We start from the raw sequence: 21,062 nt of genomic DNA on the forward strand, positions 1-21,062 counted from the left end.
GCTCTGCTCGGCTCTGTGAAGGATGATTTAGGACTTAAGAAACCCGGGGTGTACAAAATCCCGTGTCAATGTGGGAAAGCTTACGTTGGCCGTTCTACTCGCACAGTGAATGACAGGTGTGTGGAACATCGCCGTCACACGAGGCTACAACAGCCGGAAAAATCGGCCGTAGCAGAACACTGCCTTAATGAGAGACACAAAATGAAATTTGAGGAAACTGTTGTAATTGCCAACATTTCCGGTTTTTGGAATAGTGTGTATAAAGAGGCGATCGAAATTAGGTTGGCTGATAATTTAATCAACAGGGACAATGGGTTTCCTCTTAGCAAAATGTGGAACCCTGTATTATCTCGCGTCAAAACTGAACGTTCTTCGATGCGGCTTTGATTGCGATATATTGTTGCCAGCATGGTTTCACTATGGGCGGCGCCACCTCCCTGTTTTGGAAGTCAGAAACCGTGATGGGCGGCGCATGCGCCGTGTACTGAACGGTGGCCTATATAGGACGTCCAATTGCAATCTTGCGTCAGTTCTCAGCGGGACTCATCAGCAGAAGCAGCATTTCCTGAAGATGGCGAACAGTTGGATCGCCGAAATATCGAGTCAAGTTGATTTTAGGATCCGGCAGCAAACCCGAAAAGACTTTCAACACATCATTGCTTCATACAGTCTCCTCTACTGTGCAACACTGTATGAGAAAATTTTCACAGCATAGACTTTCAACGAGCAAATTGTAACAGCCTAGGTCAAAGACTGCTTTTTTCTGTGTGTGTGTGTGTGTGTGTGTGTGTGTGTGTGTGTGTGTGTGTGTGTGTTTTGGGGGGAAGGGGGGGGGGGGTTAATATACAGCTTGTGACAGATAGTGAAACCAATTATTAAGGAAATGGTTGCCATAAAAGATTATATACTGCTTCTAACTAAATAAAACATGCAATATATTTTATTGAAGGGGAAGGGAATGACCCCAAATAAAAAATAAAAAGAGGAGCATGAGGGGGAGGAGGAAACACACACACACACACACACACACACACACACACACACACACACACACACACACACACACACAGAGAGAGAGAGAGAGAGAGAGAGAGAGAGATTTAAGTGGCAACATTAAGTTGCCACAAAATTCAATTACAAAAGAAAACTTCAGTATCACAGCTGATTTTACCATGTTTAAGCTCTGCTTGGCCATACTGCTGGAAACCAAGACCCTCTCCTGCTGGGTTGGCTCCTTCAGATGGCTTGACTTTCCGAGGTTCTGAATCCTAAATTGATGCAATAATTGCTACAGTATAAATATTTGTAGTTATTACATAAACTTAACATAATTTCTGTGCAAACATTCATATCTATACAACAAAGTTAACAATCACCCTTAAATACTTGGTAGCCACACACAGAAACTTGTGTTTGTTGTCAAAAAACATTTTGGAGACTGTTTCATCTCCAGGTAATTTCCAAAATATTGTGTGATTAATAGACACAAGTTTTAGCTGTTTCAACAGTTTAGCATACAGTCACAAACACAGTCTTCATACAGTTTCAGAGAGGATTTCAACAAGTATAGTAAAGTACTCAAACACTATATAAAATAATTGAAGCACACTCACAAAAATATCACACACACACATCTCGATACTACAAATAGATGTAGCACAATTCCAAATTTGAATTACTAACACTTTGCATTACATTGCAATACACTTATTTAAACTAGATGTGCAAAGCAGTGACACACAGGATAGTCTTTTTATTGTTGTAATTACAACAGCAAGACAGTAACTGAAACCAGTTTTACGATATTCATAGTAAACTTATTGCAAAAATAAAATATTTACACAAAGATTTCTAAACCTGACATATCTTAACAGATGTGAGAAACTTACGAAAAGAGAGCCTCCCATAGTCGGCGGAATTGGTGCTGTTTGAGAAGCACTGATACTCATTATCTTCCGTTTCAGTTTTGTTGGACATTTGTCAAAAATTACTAAAAATTCTGCTGTCAGCTGTTCCAACTGATCAAGACTGACAGTTTTGTCCACATACCAAAACCAATCTTTTCCTTCATTTGATTGAGGTATCTGTTTCACAGAAGAAGAAACAAAAGTCAAACTGAACTGCATACTGACAATATGAGGGGAGGTGGGAGGAGTTTTAAATTACATTATCTGAAATACATGCATGTGATGGGACCTCCCAGACATAATTTAACAAATTTATAACTAAAGTTCTTCTTGACATTCAGCTGCCACTACCAGAAATAACAGGAAAGAAGTAAATAACTAATTGATGTGGACATCTGTTTAAAAATAATACAGAAAAATTTATAAATCGCCATATATGAACAATGTGTTACACAAATTATATCATACTACTCCGGCTACACAAGGGAAAAAATTACTTATCTGGATGCTAAACAACTTTCTAAGTTCACTACCTTTCCTGCTGGTGTCAGAAATAAGCTCAAATGTTATACTTTCTTTTATTGCAGTTAACTTGGCGTTAACAGCTCACCGAGCCAGGTGGTGCAGTGGTTAGCACACTGGACTCTCATTCGGGAGGACAATGGTTCAAATCTGTGTCTGGCCATCCTGATTTAAGGTTTCCCATGATTTCCCTAAATCACTTCAGGCCAATTAAACATTTTATTCCAGATTGTTTACATTTATTATTTTATGTCTGCAGAAGACAATACAGCTCTTGTGTGAGTTACTTCGTACAATAACCTCTGGACTGATAAGCTCAGACTCGCAAATACATTAAGGAGGAACATCTAAGTACAATAATGTGTCACAATTTGATCACAGAACAAGTGTCAAATCTTAAGATACTGTTGCCTAAATCTACACATCCGCACCTTGATTTTAGTTCTGAGGGAAATAAATGGACAACATTTGTCAGTTTATTGTACTTCAATTGTACTTCAATATAACCTTAAAAGTTATTAGGACATACTTTTCTTATTTCACCTCACCTGATTTTCTTTATTATGGCAATGAGGATGCTTACTATCAATGCTGAATGACATCAGTCTCTTTATATACAGTTTTTGATAAATTTGCAGCATCTTCAATAACAAATATGAACACAAAATCAGTTGAATATATAAAAACAGTTTAAACATTACTCACAAAAGCCAGTTTTAGATCTGCTTTTGGTCATCTTTCACCAAATGTGCTACCCATATTGCACAAAACTTTCTCACGGTTAATTTTTCATGTAAAATTTACTACATCCCTTCTATTGGTATGAGTATGATGTCAGCTTTAAACACCTGTTTAACCATCAGTCATTAAGTATTCAATTATACACTTTACGAATAACTTCATCTGTGGACACAGTTTTGGGATGTTATTCACATACATCAGTTTCAAGAGAAGTGTGGCAGTGTTTAAGTTCAGCCACCTATTTCTTAACTGTTAAAAATGAAGGTGTGAATTTCGTGCACATGTTCACGAACTTTAGGTAAATTTTTACTGTCCGAAAAAGAAATTTATGGTGATATGTTATTGGAGTCACCTCATTTTAAGAAAACATGCCCAACAAGACTACTTGAGAATATTTGTCAAGAAAAACATTAAGCAGATGAAGTTGAGAGCTGACTGACATTCTCGTGTAATGAGTACCAACATAACTAAAATGAAACTTCATATATGCCACCATCAAAACCATGCAAAGCCAAAAGCTTTTCATCTTGCCCTTTTATACAGGGTGTTACAAAAAGGTATGGCCAAACTTTCGGGAAACGTTCCTCACATACAAATAAAGAAAAGATGTTATGTGGAAATGTGTCCGGAAATGCTTAATTTCCATGTTAGAGCTCATTTTAGTTTCATCAGTATGTACTGTACTTCCTCGATTCACCACCAGTTGGCCCTATTGAAGGAAGGTAATGTTGACTTCGGTGCTTGTGTTGACATGCTACTCATTGCTCTACATTACTAGCATCAAGCACATCAGTACGTAGCATCAACAGGTTAGTGTTCATCACGAACGTGGTTTTGCAGTCAGTGCAATGTTTACAAATGCAGAGTTGGCATATGCCCATTTGATGTATGGATTAGCACGGGGCAATATCCGTGGCGCGGTACTTTTGTATCGAGACAGATTTCCGGAACGAAGGTGTCCCGACAGGAAGACGTTCGAAGCAATTGATCGACGTCTTAGGGAGCACGGAACATTCCAGCCTATGACTCGCGACTGGGGAAGACCTAGAACGACGAGGACGCTTGCAATGGACGAGGCAATTCTTCGTGCAGCTGATGATAAACCTAATGTCAGTATCACAGAAGTTGCTGCTGTACAAGGTAACGTTGACCACATCACTGTATGGAGAGTGCTATGGGAGAACCAGTTATTTCCGTACCGTGTACAGCGTGTGCAGGCACTATCAGCAGCTGATTGGTTTCCACGGGTACACTTCTGTGAATGGTTCATCCAACAATGTGTCAATCCTCATTTCAGTGCAAATGTTCTCTTTACGGATGAGGCTTCATTCCAACGTGATGAAATTGTAAATTTTCACAATCAACACGTGTGGGCTGACAAGAATCCGCAAGCAGTTGTGCAATCACGTCATCAATACAGATTTTCTGTGAAAGTTTGAGCAGGCGTTGTTGATGATGGCTTGATTGGGCCCCACGTTCTTCCACCTACGCTCAATGGAGCACGTTATCATGATTTCATACGGGATACTCTACCCGTGCTGCTAGAACATGTGCCTTTACAAGTACAGCACAACATGTGGTTCATGCACGATGGAGCTCCTGCACATTTCAGTCGAAGTATTCGTACGCTTCTCAACAACAGATTCAGTGACCTATGGATTGGTAGAGGCAGACCAATTCCATGGCCTCCATGCTCTCCTGACCTCAACCCTCTTGACTTTCATTTATGGGGGCATTTGAAAGCTCTTGTCTACGCAACCCCGGTACCAAATGTAGAGACTCTTCGTGCTCGTATTGTGGACGGCTGTGATACAATACGCCATTCTCCAGGGCTGCATCAGCGCATCAGGGATTCCATGCGGCGGAGAGTGGATGCATGTATCCTCGGTAACGGAGGACATTTTGAACATCTCCTGTAACAAAGTGTTTGAAGTCATGCTGGTACGTTCTGTTGCTGTGTGTTTCCATTCCATGATTAATGTGATTTGAAGAGAAGTAATAAAATGAACTCTAACATGGAAAGTAAGCATTTACGGACACATGTCCACATAACATATTTTCTTTCTTTGTGTGTGAGGAATGTTTCCTGAAAGTTTGGCCATACCTTTTTGTAACACCCTGTATACTGATCATTAAAGTATTTTTTGCCTGACAGATAACACTGGGATTTCAAAGATACTTCACAGACAAACTCCCCCCCCCCCCCCTCGTCCATAGCAAAAATGTTTCCCAGTACAATTATACTACATTACATTTCCTAAAATAATGTCCCATTCACTTTTTTCTCTAGGACTAATCGTTTCAGCATTGCAAGTGATAGGAAAGTTGTGGATTATTAAAAATATTGTTTTAATGTTATAATATTAAAATTAAGATTAACATGTCTTTAAACAATCTGGGTTAAACATAAATATTAAATATGTGTACCAAGTCTAAGTGTGGTAAAGCCTTATTAAGGAACACAATGTGTCCTGAGGGTGTCAGAGAGCGAGGAAGGTAGGCAGCTGGATTGTGGTCATGCACTTCCTTCCTTCACAGGTCTGCAAACTAAAGATCGAGCAAGTGATTCCTCCCTCTGTCTACCCCATTACGTCACAAGAAGGAACTACAGGGTGTTTCATAATATTATAAATTATACTAACCCTCCACAGCATGCCTTATGAATCACTGGTGATGCACTGTGCAGACACGCCTGGGGGACATTTATTTCCCACAAAATACATCAACACTACATGGAATGCAGATATGAGTTACTAAGAAGGGTAACAAAATAAATGCAAATGGGCAGAACCTATGTAAATCTCTGCATACTGTTCTACACTGCTAGAGGGTAAGTTGATTCTTAGTCATCCTGTACAGCAGATGATGTATTATTTCAGGAAAGGCAACTTCCCCCTCTATTAGCACTGCTCGATTTTCATACTATACCTCCTCTACATTTCCTGTCCTGACTTCTTAGATGAACACACCAAATAACTTTACTGACCTCGTTTTTATAGAGTAGTACTGTTTTCAGTTTACTGAGTACTACTTATTTGCAGTTGTTAAATGAGCTCTTACGCAAAACTGAGCGAGATGGCGCAGTGGCTAGCACACTGGACTTGCATTCGGGAGGACGACGGTTCAATCCCGCGTCCGGCCATCCTGATTTAGGTTTTCCATGATTTCCCTAAATCGCTACAGGCAAATGCCGGGATGGTTCCTTTGAATGGGCACAGCCGGCTTGCTTCCCCATCCTTCCCTAATCCGATGAGACCGATGACCTCGCTGTCTGGTCTCCTCCCCCAAACAATCCGATCCAATCTTACGTAAAAAAAAGCTCATTAGCTAGAGCTGTCAACTGTTTAACAAACTGAAGAAACTGCCCCAAGTGTTTCATGCTGTGCATATGTACTCGATAATGTCGATTTTACTGTATCTGCTATCAATGGCTGGAATACTTTTCGCAGCTTAAAGGTATCAACCAATTTGAAGGGGCCCAGAGGCTTAAATTGGCTCCCTCCAGTGCTTAATTTCTAAAATTTTAGGTGCCAGAATGCACCTCTTCATCTATGCAACCACCCCCCTACCCCCCCCCCCCCCCCCCATCCCCATCCCAGCATAAAAACTCGTTATGACATTCAAGTTTTTAAAACATAATTTCTTATAACCAAACCAATGAGTCCAGGAGATTTAATATAAACAACAGGTGCTACTGCCTGTCATCAAAGCAGTGTTGCTTTGCTCTCTACTTCTGCTCAATACATTGTGGTTCACACAACTGCACACTGTGCTAAGGTGTTTTATTGGCTAAATGCACCAGCATAGTAAGTAGGAGACTTGGGATTGATTCCCGACCTTAGCACAAATTTTCGCTCACCGCATCAGTCTATACACATAAAATCATATCTATGTGAGACCAGTATAGTCTCTGAAATTGTGTATCTGCACCTGGGTTTGAGGCTGGATCCCGCATTTAAATTTGATGCAGAGGTGCTATTTCAGAACATAGAGCGCCTCCACCTGCCTAGTAAGCAGGAGACCCAGCTTCGATTCCTGGCCTTGGTACAAAGTTTCATTCGCTGCTTCAATCTATGCACATAAAGTACTTCAAAGACTGTAATCCAGACAACATTGTCAAAAACTTTTTCCTAAATTTACAGTTGTTATAAATTTAGAGTTCCCTTTCTTCAAAATACCTCCTAAGATGGGTCACCGAGTCTCATCTTTCTACATTCCTCCAGAACCCAAATTTAGCTCCTCGCAGGTCAACTTTCCCAGTTGTACCACTCTTCTGTAGACACTTAATGTTCATTAATGGGATTATTACAATTATCTGGAAGTCAGGATATTTTGTCTGTCTCATATCCTGGATATGAGGTGGAACAGTAGGTTCTCCCATGTATCGTAATAATTGGCTTACAACTTTCAGTGCCTTATCAAATTAGTCTCACTATCACATTCCCATTCCCTTTCCATAATATTTGTTTCACATTTCTTTCCTTTATATACCCCTTCCAAATATTTCCATCCAAATTTCAGCTTTCCTTTCTTTGCTTTGTAATGGCTTACCATCCGAGATCCTTATGTGCATACAGATGCTTCTCTTTTTTCCACAGGTATCTAATTTTTCTCCACACGGCATCCTTATTTCCAATAGTCATGCATGGTTTTGTAACTTTGCACTTCCCCATTAGCTATTTAAATTTTCCCAGTTTGCACTTTCTATCCAGAACCCTTTTTAGAGATATGCAGTTACTTTTTTCTGCTTCATTTGCTACATTTTTATATTTTCTCCTTTCATCATTAAATCCAACTATTTCTGTTGGGCCTTGTCATTTTCCCCTAGTTGGCCCTTTGTTGCCTTGACTATTTCACAAATCAAAGCTACTGTTTCATAACTCAAGGCTACTCATTCTTCATCTATCTTATTTCTTAAGACTCTTTTGACTACTTCACCCAGTTATTGCCTAATGCAGGATAACAAACACTGAACAAATTCAGACACATGCTGCAAGGATTTTAACAGGTTGGTTTAGACCATAGGGAAGTGTAAGGTAAATGCTCAGAGAATTTAAATGGGTATCCTTTTAAAAAGGATGACAAAGTTCTCGCGAAACCCTAGTGGGTAAATTTAGAGAACCTGTAATCAACAAAGATTGGGCAACCACTACGTTGCCACCGAAGTTATCTCACATAGGGGTCATGAGAAAAAAGAAGAAAGGTTATAGTGCATACAGAAGCATATAAACAGTCATTTTTGCCCTTGCTTTGTATGCAAATGGAATAGCAAAGAAAGTTGATAGTATTAGTATGAAGTACTCTCGACCATGCACTGCACAGTGGATTGCAGAGTACTGATATAGAACACTCAAAGTCTCAACAACCTTTAATTCTTTCAATTAATCCTGGACCTTTCTCCTTACTTTCCTACTATTCCGTAATTCAGCTTGTGTCTGTTTTTAATAACAAAGAAATTATGGTGAAAGATATACATCTACTTCTGAAAATGCTTTCCAATACAAACACGGTTTCTAAATCTCAATCTTACAATTATATAGTCTACCTGAAATTATCTTCTGGTGCCACCAGGTCTCTTCCAACCATGTAACCTGGTTTCGTGATTTTGAAGTTACATGTCGAATACATTCGGTAACATGTGGCATTCTTTAATGACTTTGTAAGGCTTAGATTTTCATTGACAACTGTAAAAAAACACCAGTTTTTTTTTTTTTTTTTTTTTTTACCTCACCCACGATTCTTGCAATGACTGAGCAGGCATTAATGCACAGGATATGAGAGTGGAACCTCTCCACAGCTCTTTACCTTCACTCACAATATTCTTAGATTGGAGGGAGTTTTTATTTTATCCTTGTAGTAATTATTCCTCTAGGGAACTGGTTGTAGATATCTTGGTCCAAGTTTACACATTTTTATACAAGAATGATTGTATTCTTTTGCAATGAAATGAGTCGACCAACACACTTCTGTGTTTGGTCTTACAACACCTCGCACCTAGTGAGTCCCCATTTTTGTTCACAGTAAGGCACTAGATTTTTCAGTTTTTCATACTGAAGCCCATTCATTTTGTTTGATCCAGTTGACAAAGTATAACAATAGATTCTTTAAGTAACTGCACAACAGTTTGCACGCCTTTCTTTACATTTCGCTAAAAAGGACAACACTGTTATCAATGAAGGTGGTTCACCCATTTGTCATAACTAAGGGGGAAGAGTGCAGATGCCTTTTCAATTAACAAATATCATCATCATCATCATGAACAACAGCAACAGCCACCACTAGTACTACATGGACTAGCCACTGTAGGCTGTCCTAGTTGTTTAACAGTCCACCACTTACACAGGCACACCATACTGTGTATTCTGGAAGGTGAATAAAGACATATTTTGTTTTGCTTTCCTTTGTGATTTAACGGTTAAAGCCAAGGGATTTATATCAAGAAAAATATTGCAGGAGGTTTTCCAACAATCAGATTTTACAAATTGTATGGTTCCTTCTGGCATTGTACCTTTGCAACCTTATGTTTTACGTTTAGCAGCATTTGGTATTTAAGAACTATTTTGACAATTATAAATTTCTTCTTTATACAACCGTGAGTAATGAAATCTGAGCTACCTGCTATATTGGAGAAAAGTGCTCACCACCATTGTGAATGAACTGGGAGTCATTATGTCTCCCACTGGGCAGTTCCGTGACAATAGAGGGCAGAATCGGCAGGACATGTGATATCAACACACCTGATAGTAGAAGTATCATGTGAGCATAATGGATGAGATATTCTATTTCTGTGGTTGTGCAAGCACTGGGCCTTTCATGTCGACTGTGTCAACAGCATACCAAAAACACTTACATTCTGGAGAAACTGCCAGAGTCAACTGCCATGGAAACAATGTGTTGATGACAAGGTCAACCATCAAGTTTCGTAACTGGGGAGAGACCAGCCACAGCACAGCAAATCATTTGTCAATTCAATGATGAGCAACTACCAGTGGTCAAAAATACCATCGAGAATGATCTCCTCAATATGTGGTACATAGAACATCGTGGGCAGAAAATAACCCCCCACTGGATGCTACAAGCATGGAAAACCACTGTTTGGAATGACAAATGACATCTCACAGTACACATTGGCAAATGTCAATAGCAGGGTATAAACAAGTTGATAACCAAAAGTGGTAGTATATTCCACTAGCAAGCAAGGTATCATTCAGGCAGGTGGCATAGGTATTCTCTTATGGGAGACAATACATGGGATGAAATTTTAATATACTAGTCATCGTCTCTCAACAAAAGCAATAAAATCATTTGCAATCATTTGCATCACTTCATTAGCCTACAGTACCCCATACACACAATGGTTTGATGAACACCCCCCCCCCCCCCCCCATCCTGCCTTCCTGATTACCTAACCCAGGTTCGGTCAGGCACGAAAAACTTCATGTGAGCACAACAAGCTGCCCATGTGTAGTCCAAGGTTCAGCCTGTCTCGGCACTAGTCTGCATGTCTCAGCTTTGTTCTGCCCTCCTCCTTGGTATGGTGCAACATTTCATTTACCAATGTGATGCAACACTTTCTTATGAATTTGCTGAACCTTATTTTGGTCAGCCCAACTTTCTCCAGTTGAGCAGAACCTTGGTGTAAGCAATGTTTATCCTTTCTTATTTATTCCTGGTAGAAAGGAAGTTCCCAGGGCCAGTGACTGTTTGTGTAGGAGAGACAATCTAGGGATCTATGGTTGCAATCCTATAAAAATGAATGGGAATCACAGAGGAGAAGGATGAGAGCTCTCAATATCTATTACATACTTGAATAATCGATGGGTATCATAATTTGCTATGAGACACCATTACACAACCATGTAGAAAGGATTTAAAGATTTAGTTGATGATGAAAGAGCTACAGATTATAACAACTGACAGATGGCTTGTATAGGTTTCCTTGTTCTGTACATCAAGAAGCACTTTGTGTTAAACATGCAGGCATTGAATACATGATGGAAACCGTGGTGAGAAGAGTAATTTTTCTGAAGTTGCACACTTTATTATTAGTCTAGCGAAGCACTTTTGAACACTTTTCCAAAAACAGTCTTGAACAGCAAGTTTGACAGCCTACATGCACCAGAAATATTTTAGACCTAGTAGCTATGAACAGGCCTGACCTTATCAAAGGTATCAGTATAGAGACAGGGATTAGTGATCAGTACATCATCTTGGTGACAATGGTTACTAGAGTTAATAAAAAGATCAAGAAGGCTAGGAGAGTATTTTTGCTAGAAACAGCAGATAATCAATTGTTAGCATCCCACTTTCACAATGAGTGGGCGTCATTCAGTTCCAGTATGATGGACATAGAGGAATTATGGGCAAAGTTTAAATGGACTGCATATCGCACTCAGGAGAATTTTGTTCCAAGTAAGTGGATAAGGATGGAAAGGACACTCCATGATTTAATAACAAAATTCAGAAAATGCTGAGGAAGCAAAGACTATTACACTCTTGGTTCAAAAGAGAACACGCAAATGCTGACAGGCAAAAGTTAGTGGAGATTTGTGTGTCTGTAAAACGACTGATGCATGAAGCACACAACAATTACCACCATTTGTCATACTTTAACAAAAGTTCTCACTGAGAAGCTGAGAAAATTCTGGTCCTGTGTAAAATCACTAAACGTGTCAGAGATTTCTATACTCTCACTCTTTGGCCACATTGATGTGGCAATAGAAGATGCCAAGAGGACAGCTGACGTTTTAAATTTCCCATATAAGAAATTTTTCATACAGGAAGATTGTACAAACATGCTGTAGTTTGACCAGCACACAGACTCGCATATGGAGGACACAGCAATAGGCATCCCTGGTGTAGAAAAGAAACTGAAAGAGTTGAAAACAAATAAGTTTCCAGGTGTGGATAGAATTCCAGTTCGGTTCCACAAAGAATACTCTATGGCATTGGTCCCTTATTTAGCTTGCATTTATCACGACTCTCTCACTCAGAATTAAGTCCCAACCGACTGGAAAAAAGTGCAGGTGCCTCTTGCATATAAGACGGGTGAAAGGACTAACCCGTAAAATTACATACCAATGTACTTAACATCCGTTTTGTGCAGAATTCTTGAACATATTCTCAGATCGAATATAATAAATTTCCTTTGAATTGGAAAATCTTCTGTCCATAAATCAGCGGTTTTAGAAAACATTGCTTGTCCAAAACAGAACTTGCCCTTCTGAAACACAATATCCTGCGGACTATGGATGAAGGGCAGCAGGCAAATTCCATATGTCTAGATGCCCCACCGCAACTGTTAATGAAGGTACGAACACATGGCTTAGGTTCCCAGATATGTGACTAGCTTGAAGACTTGTTAATTAATACAACTCAGTGCCTCGTCCTCGACAGTGAGTGTTCAAGGGAGACAAGGGTATCGTCAAAAGTGCCCCAGGGAAGTGTGACAGGACTGTTATTATTCTCTATGTACATAAACAATCTGACTGAGAGGGTGAGCAGCAACCTGTCGCTGTTTGCTGATATTGCTGTGGTGTATAGGAAGGTTCAATTCCATTAGGAAGTTTGTTCACCACAACCACACAACAAGTATTGCAAGCAAGGGAAACTCCAGCATTGGTTGTATAAATCTGAAAACATTTATTACTATTATTACTACTGCATATCAATTTTCAATCACAGAGTGATCATCTTCAGCGCAAGACTAAGTCCTGTGAAGCCATATAACCACGAATAAAACATAACTTCAAACATGTGTGTTCATTGCACAGAACATGCCAACTAGCAATTGGCATATTCTTTACTATACTTAGGTTTGAAGTTATATTTTGTGCATAATTATACGTGCAATAATAATAATTCAAATAGCTCTGAGCACTATGGGACTTAACATCTATGGTCATCAGTCCCTAGAACTTAGAACTACTTAAACCTAACTAACCTAAGGACATCACACAACACCCAGTCATCACGAGGCAGAGAAAATCCCTGACCCCGCTGGGAATCGAACCCGGAACCCGGGCGCGGGAAGCGAGAACGCTACCGCACGACCACAAGCTGCGGACAATAATAATAATAAAGGTTTCAAATTTATATGACCAATGCTGGAGTTTCCCTTGTCTGCAGTATGGAAAGGTGTCATGTTGAGTCACTGTAGGAAGACACAAGATGACTTCGACAAAATTTCAAGTTGGTGTACTGATTGGCAGTTAGCTTTAAATGTATAAAAATGAAGGTAAAAGCATACAGAATTCCCAGATATGTGAGTGGTGCTAAGTCTTCTTAAGTAATGAGTAGATGAGTAAGAAAAGTGATCCCATAATGTTCGAATACAGCATTAGCAGTGTGCTGCTTCACACAGGTCAAGTTGATTAAATATCTCGGTATAACATTGCAGGGCGATATTAAATGAAATCAGCATATAATGTTTGTAGTAGGGAAGGTAAATGGTCAACTTTGGTATATTTAGAGAATTTAAGGAAATCATGGCTCATCAGTAAAGGAGATGGCTCGTAGAACACTAGTACGGCCCATTGTCAAGTATTATTCCAGTGTTTGGGATCTGCACCAGGTCATATTAAAATATCAAAGCAATTTAGAGATGGGCTGCTAGATTTGTTACTGGCAGGTTTGATCAACAGCAAGAATGGGAATCCCCTGGAGGGAAGGCAACATTCATTTTGAGAAACACTATTGAGAAAGTTCAGAGAACTGGCATTTGAAGTTGACTGCAGAACGATTCTACTGCCACCAAGACCCACTAAGATAAGAGAAATTAGGGCTCATACAGAGGTACAGACAGCCATTTTCCCCTCACTCTATTTGCAAGTGGAACGGGAAAGGAAATAACTAGTAGTGATACTAGGTATCCTATGCCACCCATTGTACAGTGGCTAGCAGAGTATGTATGTAGATGTACATCGTTAGTCACAGCAGTTTTTTATGAAACTGAATGAAGAGTATGGATATGTTATATATTACTGCAAAGTATGCTTGTTAAGGCAAATGAAATATCTGGAATGAGTTTCTGATGTAAGAGCCACTATTGCTGAATTTCTGAAGAAAAATGGAAAGCAAGAACCAAAATTAGAGAATCCATAATGGATTGCAGACCTTGCATTTTAAATAGAGTTAACTGCAGACTGCCTGCAGGGAGAGTTTGCAAGGTGAGAAGCAATTTATTTCTGATTTCATCGCGACAATGGATGCATTTAAAAAGAAAAGTGCACTGTGGAAGGGACAACTTCTAACGAGGAACACCATACATTTCCTTAAGCTAACTGGCATTAATCCTTTTACTGCTACAGGCCTGCTCTCTGCATTCTGTGGTGAGGACGACTTTTGTTATGGCTCTACTGTTTGCCAAATGCTGGTACCTGTGCTGAGAGATTTTTCAAAAACCATTAGGTGACAAAATTTGATTTTTGTACATCTTACAGACTGATATCTTCACCAAACTCCTTTTCATTAGGTATCATACTTACTGTGCCGCATCAAATTGAGTTCAACATTGCACATAATTTTAAAGTGTTTGCAGAGGTAAAAACACACTGGTAAACTTCGCATGTGGTTGAGTTTAGCTCATATAATGCAGTGAACGATATACGAGGGCCGTTCAGAAAGTAACCTCCGGTTGATTTAAAAAAATACACCAAGTTAAATAAAAATATTTTAATATATACATCTTACAACTACATCTTTGCACTATTTTTCTACATAGTCTCCATAGCGATTGAGGCACTTATCGTATCTCCTCACAAGCTTTGAAATTCCTTCTGCATAAAAATCACCCGCTTGTGCCTGGAGCCAGCCTGTGACCGCATCTTTGAGCTCTTCGTCGTCATCAAACCGCTGTGACCCGAGCCATTTCTTCAAATGCATGAAGAGGTGATAATCACTTGGCGCCAGGTCTGGGCTGTAAGGTGGATGGTTGATAATGTCCCACTTGAAGGACTCAAGAAGGGCCGTTGTTCTGCGAGCAGAGTGAGGACGGGCGTTATCGTGCAAAAAAACGATACCGGAAGTCAGCATACCACGGCATTTGTTCTGTATAGTCCGTCGTAACTTTTTTATTGTTTCACAGTACACGTCTTGATTAATGGTCGTACCACGTTCCATGAATTCAACCAACAACACCCCTTTGGCATCCCAAAACACCGTTGCCATCAGTTTTCTGGTAGAAAAATCTTGCGAGGCTTTTCTTGGTTTGGTAGGTGAATTTGAATGTGCCCACATCTTTGATTGTTCTTTTGTCTCAGGGTTCACGTACTTAATCCAGGTTTCGTCACCGGTCACGATTCTGTTTAACAATGGTTCTCCTTCGTCCTCATAACGTGACAGAAAGTCTAATGCAGAGGCCATTCTTTGAGTTTTGTGGTGGTCGGTAAGAATTTTGGGCACCCATCGTGCACAGAACTTACGGTAACCCAATCTTGCTGTCACTATCTCGTACAACAGAGTCTTAGAAATCTGTGGAAAACCAGTAGACAACTCCGACATTGAGAAACGTCGATTTTCATGAACTTTTGCATCAACTGTCTGAACGAGTTCGTCAGTCACCAATGATGGTCTACCACTCCTCTCTTCATCATGAACGTTTTCTCGTCCACTTTTAAATAAACGTACCCATTCATGGACAACTCCTTTACTCATAACTCTTGGTCCGTACACGGCACAAAGCTCACGATGAATAGCTGCTGCAGAATATCCTTTGGCTGTAAAAAACCTTATGACAGCACGCACTTCACATTTGGCGGGGTTTTCTATTGCAGCACACATTTCAAACTGCCACAAAAACTAAACTAGCGCAGGTACGACGTTCACTCGACCACGGCTTGATGCCGACTGACCTGTTGAGTGCGTGAACGCACAGATGGCGTCGCTACTCCCCCCACAACCCGCACTGTGACCAATCGGAGGTTACTTTCTGAACCGCCCTCGTAGACAAGATATTGAAATTTTGTTTAAAATCGAAGGCAGTAAGATAGCTCATTTCATTTTTCACCCCCCCCCCTTTTTTTTGCAAATGGTATCACACAATGTGGCACATATGTTTTATTTTAATTATTCGAAATTTTTTTATTTGCCGAGATATGGAAGTAGCTCATCTGAAGCAATAAGAAGTTGGCAGCTAAGGACGCATACAGATGTCCAGAGCACTGTAGGGAAACCCAAATGGCATGTGTATACACATCCACAGCACCTGGAGAAGAGTTTAGCAGGATGTGTAGAAACACCCACAATAGCGGAAGTGTTAAAGGAAACATGAATTTTGAACAATCTATTAATGACTTTCAATAATTCCAGCAAAAGCTTCCTAAACATCTGAGGCCACAGCCTTTCTTAGACCTGTTTTTGAGCTGTTTTCCAGACACTTAGCCATTTCAGCTGAAAGAGTCCACGTGTATCTGCAGACAAAACTGGTCAATCTGTAATAAAATTCCTGTTTAAAAGACAAAGACTTTTGCATTAAAACTGTCCAGGAGTTTTACATTGTGTTCCTTGGGAAGCATTTCCACATCTGCATCATGAGATTGCAAATATTATATCAATGTTTCGATCAACATATGTACATGAAAGTTGTTTTTCAATTATGAAACCAAAATAAGTCACTGTTACGTGGCAACCTGTGTGATGAAAAATCTGTGACACTTTCCTCATGACAACAGTTTGTGCCATACATAAATCTTATTATGTCTTCAGTGCAATAGAAATAATTACGTACTACTAAAATTTGTTTTGTTTATGATCTATGTTGTTGATTGCACAAGCACTGCATGTGAACAGAGTACTTGACTGCCCCTGTCCTAACCTCAAATGAATTGAGAACGTAAAACATCAGCAATTCTATAAAGTGAATTGGACCTCATTCCTCCCCTGTCTCCATTATTTGGAAGAAGGAGCTGATCAGCAATGGATCAGGATAGCTCCCATAAACTTCTGATTTCCTCCAGTTTCCTTACCATTATGAATCACAATCATGAAGAGTGAAAGCTGATTTTACTTATTATTAGGTAATAGTTTCAAATTCAATTGTTCATGACTATAAATAAAAGAAACACCAATAATTTAAGTGACACACAGCACTCAATTTTCCATTGTCCTCCCATTTTGCATTCGAAACATATTTCACTTACTGCTTTTAGAACAATCACAGAGCACTAACTCTAAATAAGAAAAACTCCAACAGATCAGCTGATGCATCAGCCCATATTTTCTAGAACAACCACTTTTACTCAATTACAATTCATCAAAACTTCGTGAAAATCATACAACAATGTTGTATGGAGATGGGAGGGAAGGACTGGGGTGGGGACTGAAAAAACAATGTTCCTTTATATTATTCCACAAAACAAGTTTTCCTTTTAACAATCAGATATCTAAAGAGCTTTAAAAACAGATACAAAATAAAGGTTTCACCTTACCAGATAAAATTTAGCAAAGAAAATAATGAGTAAACATACCTCCCAATTTGACCACTTGCAAGCCAAGTGAATACAGAAACACGCCACAACAGTTGGTTTGTATTGAAGGCACATCGTTGTCAAATGGAGACTGTAAAAGTTATATACAAGTTACTGCATTAACACTTCAACACAAGTTCTGCATTCATAAATCTACAATTTAAATGAGTAAGCAATACATCCCATATTTCTATCAATCAAATGTATAAAATGTGACGTTTAAGTGTTAAAATAATTGAAATTACAGAAGAACAGAGCGAATGCCCTGAAATTGTGCTTATCCTCAGGGAGCACAACTCCCAGTACCGCCAGCAAAAAAAACCTAAAATCCAAAATAAAGAAATAGAAAATAACACTCTTATCTTTCAGAACTATATGTTCCTTCTTCAGAAATAAAAGGATGACTAACATTCCTCAACCAATCACTCCTTCCTCCACAAAGAGGGATTGTGTAGCTCCTAAGGCTACCAGCATTTTCTATTATGTTACTTTCTATCTTAACTGTTTCTGTTGGCAATAATGAAAGCTGCATTTCCAACCATCAACATATTGTTGGTACCAAATTACATATCATTGGAATGCAGAGTGAGATAATTAAATTATTTACAGCTAATATTCTGTCACTAAGCCAGTTGCACACAGCATCAACACAATAGATTCATGATAAATTCATAGCTTTTTCCGAAAGTTTAATAAACACAACAGATACACGTAACAGAGACTTTAGTCATCAACAAAATATTCTCCTTTACTATTTACAACAGTCTGCCACACTGTGGTAGCTTTTCGATTCCACAACTGTAGAAATCGCGTGGTTTTGAGGCGAAGTACTCAATGAGTCAAGTTCACAGCACATTTTGATCCAGAAAGGAAGTTCCTTGAAGGTTATTTGACAGAGCAGAAAAGAAGGAAGTTCCTTGATGGTTATTTGACAGAGCAGAAAAGGTGAAAATCTGAGGGTACAAGATCAGATGAGTAAGGTGGGTATGGAATCAGTTCCTAACCCAACTCATGTATAGTGCTTTTGTCAGTCTAGCAGAATGCGGGTGGGCATTATTGTGGAGTAGCATCACTTCGCACAGTCTTCCTGGCCTTTGTTCTTGGATTGTCTATCCAAGACATCTTAGTTATTGACAATAAATGTCAGCAGTAATAGTTACACCTCGAGGAAGCAATCTGTCACTGTCGCTGTTCCACCAGATGCATAACATTATCTTTTGTGGATGCACGCAGGTGATTTTTATGGGAACCTGCTGCTTTGTTTGGGTTCAATCATTCTTTTCTTTTTCTTAAGTTAGTATAAAGATACCATTTCTCAGCACCAGTAGATAGGACTGTTCGGTCTTGTTCACAAACCAATTGATGATGAGCACGCAGAGATATGCATGTATGGACAACTACTGATTTTAGTGATTTTGGCTTAAAACTTGCAGTACCCTACACCAATTTTTGAACCTTCTCCACTGCATGCAAATATCGCACAATGGTAGAATGATCACAGTCCATCACATCTGCCAATTCTCGAGTACACTGCTGTATATCATTGTGTATTAATGCGTTTAAACTATCTTCATCACACCCCAAAGGTCTTCCTGAACATGGAATGTCAAAATGATTCTCCTCAAAATGAGAAAATCATTTTCTTGCCATGCTCTGTCCAATGACAATATCCCTGTACACAGCGCAAATGTTTCTGGTTGTCTATGCCGCTGTCACCCCTCTATTAAACTCAAACAGAAGAATATGTCAGAAATGTTCCGATTTCTCCAGTTGGCACTCAATTTTTAGCATCCAACGCTCCACTCCCTATCTCCAAATAACAAAATGATGATATGTTAATTCAAACAGCAACAGTAAAGTACAAGTAAAAAATTGCAATCAATAAGTAATCCATAGCAACTGGAATGACAACATGCAAAACAAACACTCCAGGAAATTATGCACAAACCTAATATAAAATGCATAGCACACTAATACTCACTTTTGACAGAATCAACTACATTTAAAACAAGAACCATGTTATGATACCATGACTAAGGATATAATGCAGCAAGATTATTATTCTAAATCTACATATGAGGATGGTTCAGTTAAAGGTGTTCACATCAAATATTTCCAAAACTTTTTAAGATATCACGATTTTACTTTCACCACGATGAACTGTAATAAAGTCCTCATTGAACAACATCAAGCCTTTTGTAATAGCAAGTATTAACTGTGCCACTCAGAGGCCAAACTGACTACCTCAATTTTTTTAATAATTTTTTTTTTTTTTACTTTTGATTACAGAAACCTCACAAATATTTATATTTTCAGTGGCCAAAATGTTTAACTCCATTCATTTAATCTCGCATCCTTAGGTAACAATACTTTCCATGGCAACTGAACATTTTGTTACAGCTTTCGGAGGCCGAAGTGACAAAGTTTTCTTATACATATTTCCACAGAGTCTGCTTCTTCATAATTAAGTATTCCATCCACCCTCCTCAATACCAATTTTACATGATTACCCCATTTCATCTTGCTTTTAGTATTACCCCTAAATGCTTGTACATAAAGTTATCATTATCAACTGCGTATTATAAATGAAACTTGTACGTATAAAATTTTGATTGTAATGATTTCAATAACAGCAAAGGGTTTATGTATCTATGCATGAATGGCCAGAAACAAAAGGTTCTTGGGGGGCCACAAGAGGGAGATACATGCCTGTAACAGCACATAACAAACTATGCAACAGACCACATGCATATACTGGCTTACTCAGGTTTATGCATGGATCAGAACTGAAAGATAAAAATTATGTTAACCATGATGAAACTTCTACCAAGTTCTGCAACCGAAGTGGACATCACTGATTTTCAATTTTTAATGCCTGGAGGTAGCTATCTGCCAAATGACTCCAACTTTGGTATAACTGAATCCGAAGTGAAAATGAGAGAAAACATCTCACCACAAGACTGGAACGATGTAATTCATTACTGCAAAACAAAGAACACCTTTGTAGTAGTTGAAACAAATCACAATGATTTTTTATCTACAAAGACTCTTTAAGACGCCATAACAAACAGGCAGAAGACAGTCGATTGGTTGCCAGTAAATTAGCTTGACACACACAATGTATTCTACTGGGAAGATTGCTACCTTACAATCTACAGCAGAAGACAACATCTGTGAAGATTTTTCATTCCTTATAGCAAATTTGAAGAAATCCACAGCAGGTCACCAACCTGAATTTGCAAATGTAAACCTGGATACCCTAGACAAGGAAAGGGTTAGGACATCTAATATTCCTCCTGAAGTACTGTATATTCCTCCTGTGAACCATGACTACTGAAGAAACTAGTGACCACTTGTGAGGAACTGTGATGATTAGTCATACTGGAAGTTAAAATGGAATAAAAAGTGAACTTTTTCAACAGACAAT

General features: G+C 39.0%; 1 protein-coding gene across 3 annotated transcripts in view; it reads right to left on the reverse strand.

Moving 5' to 3' along the window:
• The window catches only part of LOC126471155 (cyclin-T), a 124,831-nt gene that overhangs the window by 59,264 nt on the left and 44,505 nt on the right, over positions 1-21,062 (reverse strand). For all 3 annotated transcript variants that reach the window (XM_050099256.1, XM_050099254.1, XM_050099257.1), the window contains exons 5-7: positions 17,636-17,726; positions 1,890-2,084; positions 1,172-1,268 (exon numbers count right to left, since the gene is read on the reverse strand). In XM_050099256.1, coding sequence (XP_049955213.1) covers positions 1,172-1,268; positions 1,890-2,084; positions 17,636-17,726 — 383 coding nt within the window. The remainder of the gene's footprint in view (positions 1-1,171; positions 1,269-1,889; positions 2,085-17,635; positions 17,727-21,062) is intronic.

The sequence above is a fragment of the Schistocerca serialis genome, chromosome 3 (genome assembly GCF_023864345.2).
Source record: "Schistocerca serialis cubense isolate TAMUIC-IGC-003099 chromosome 3, iqSchSeri2.2, whole genome shotgun sequence".
Taxonomy (NCBI): Eukaryota; Metazoa; Arthropoda; class Insecta; order Orthoptera; family Acrididae; genus Schistocerca; species Schistocerca serialis.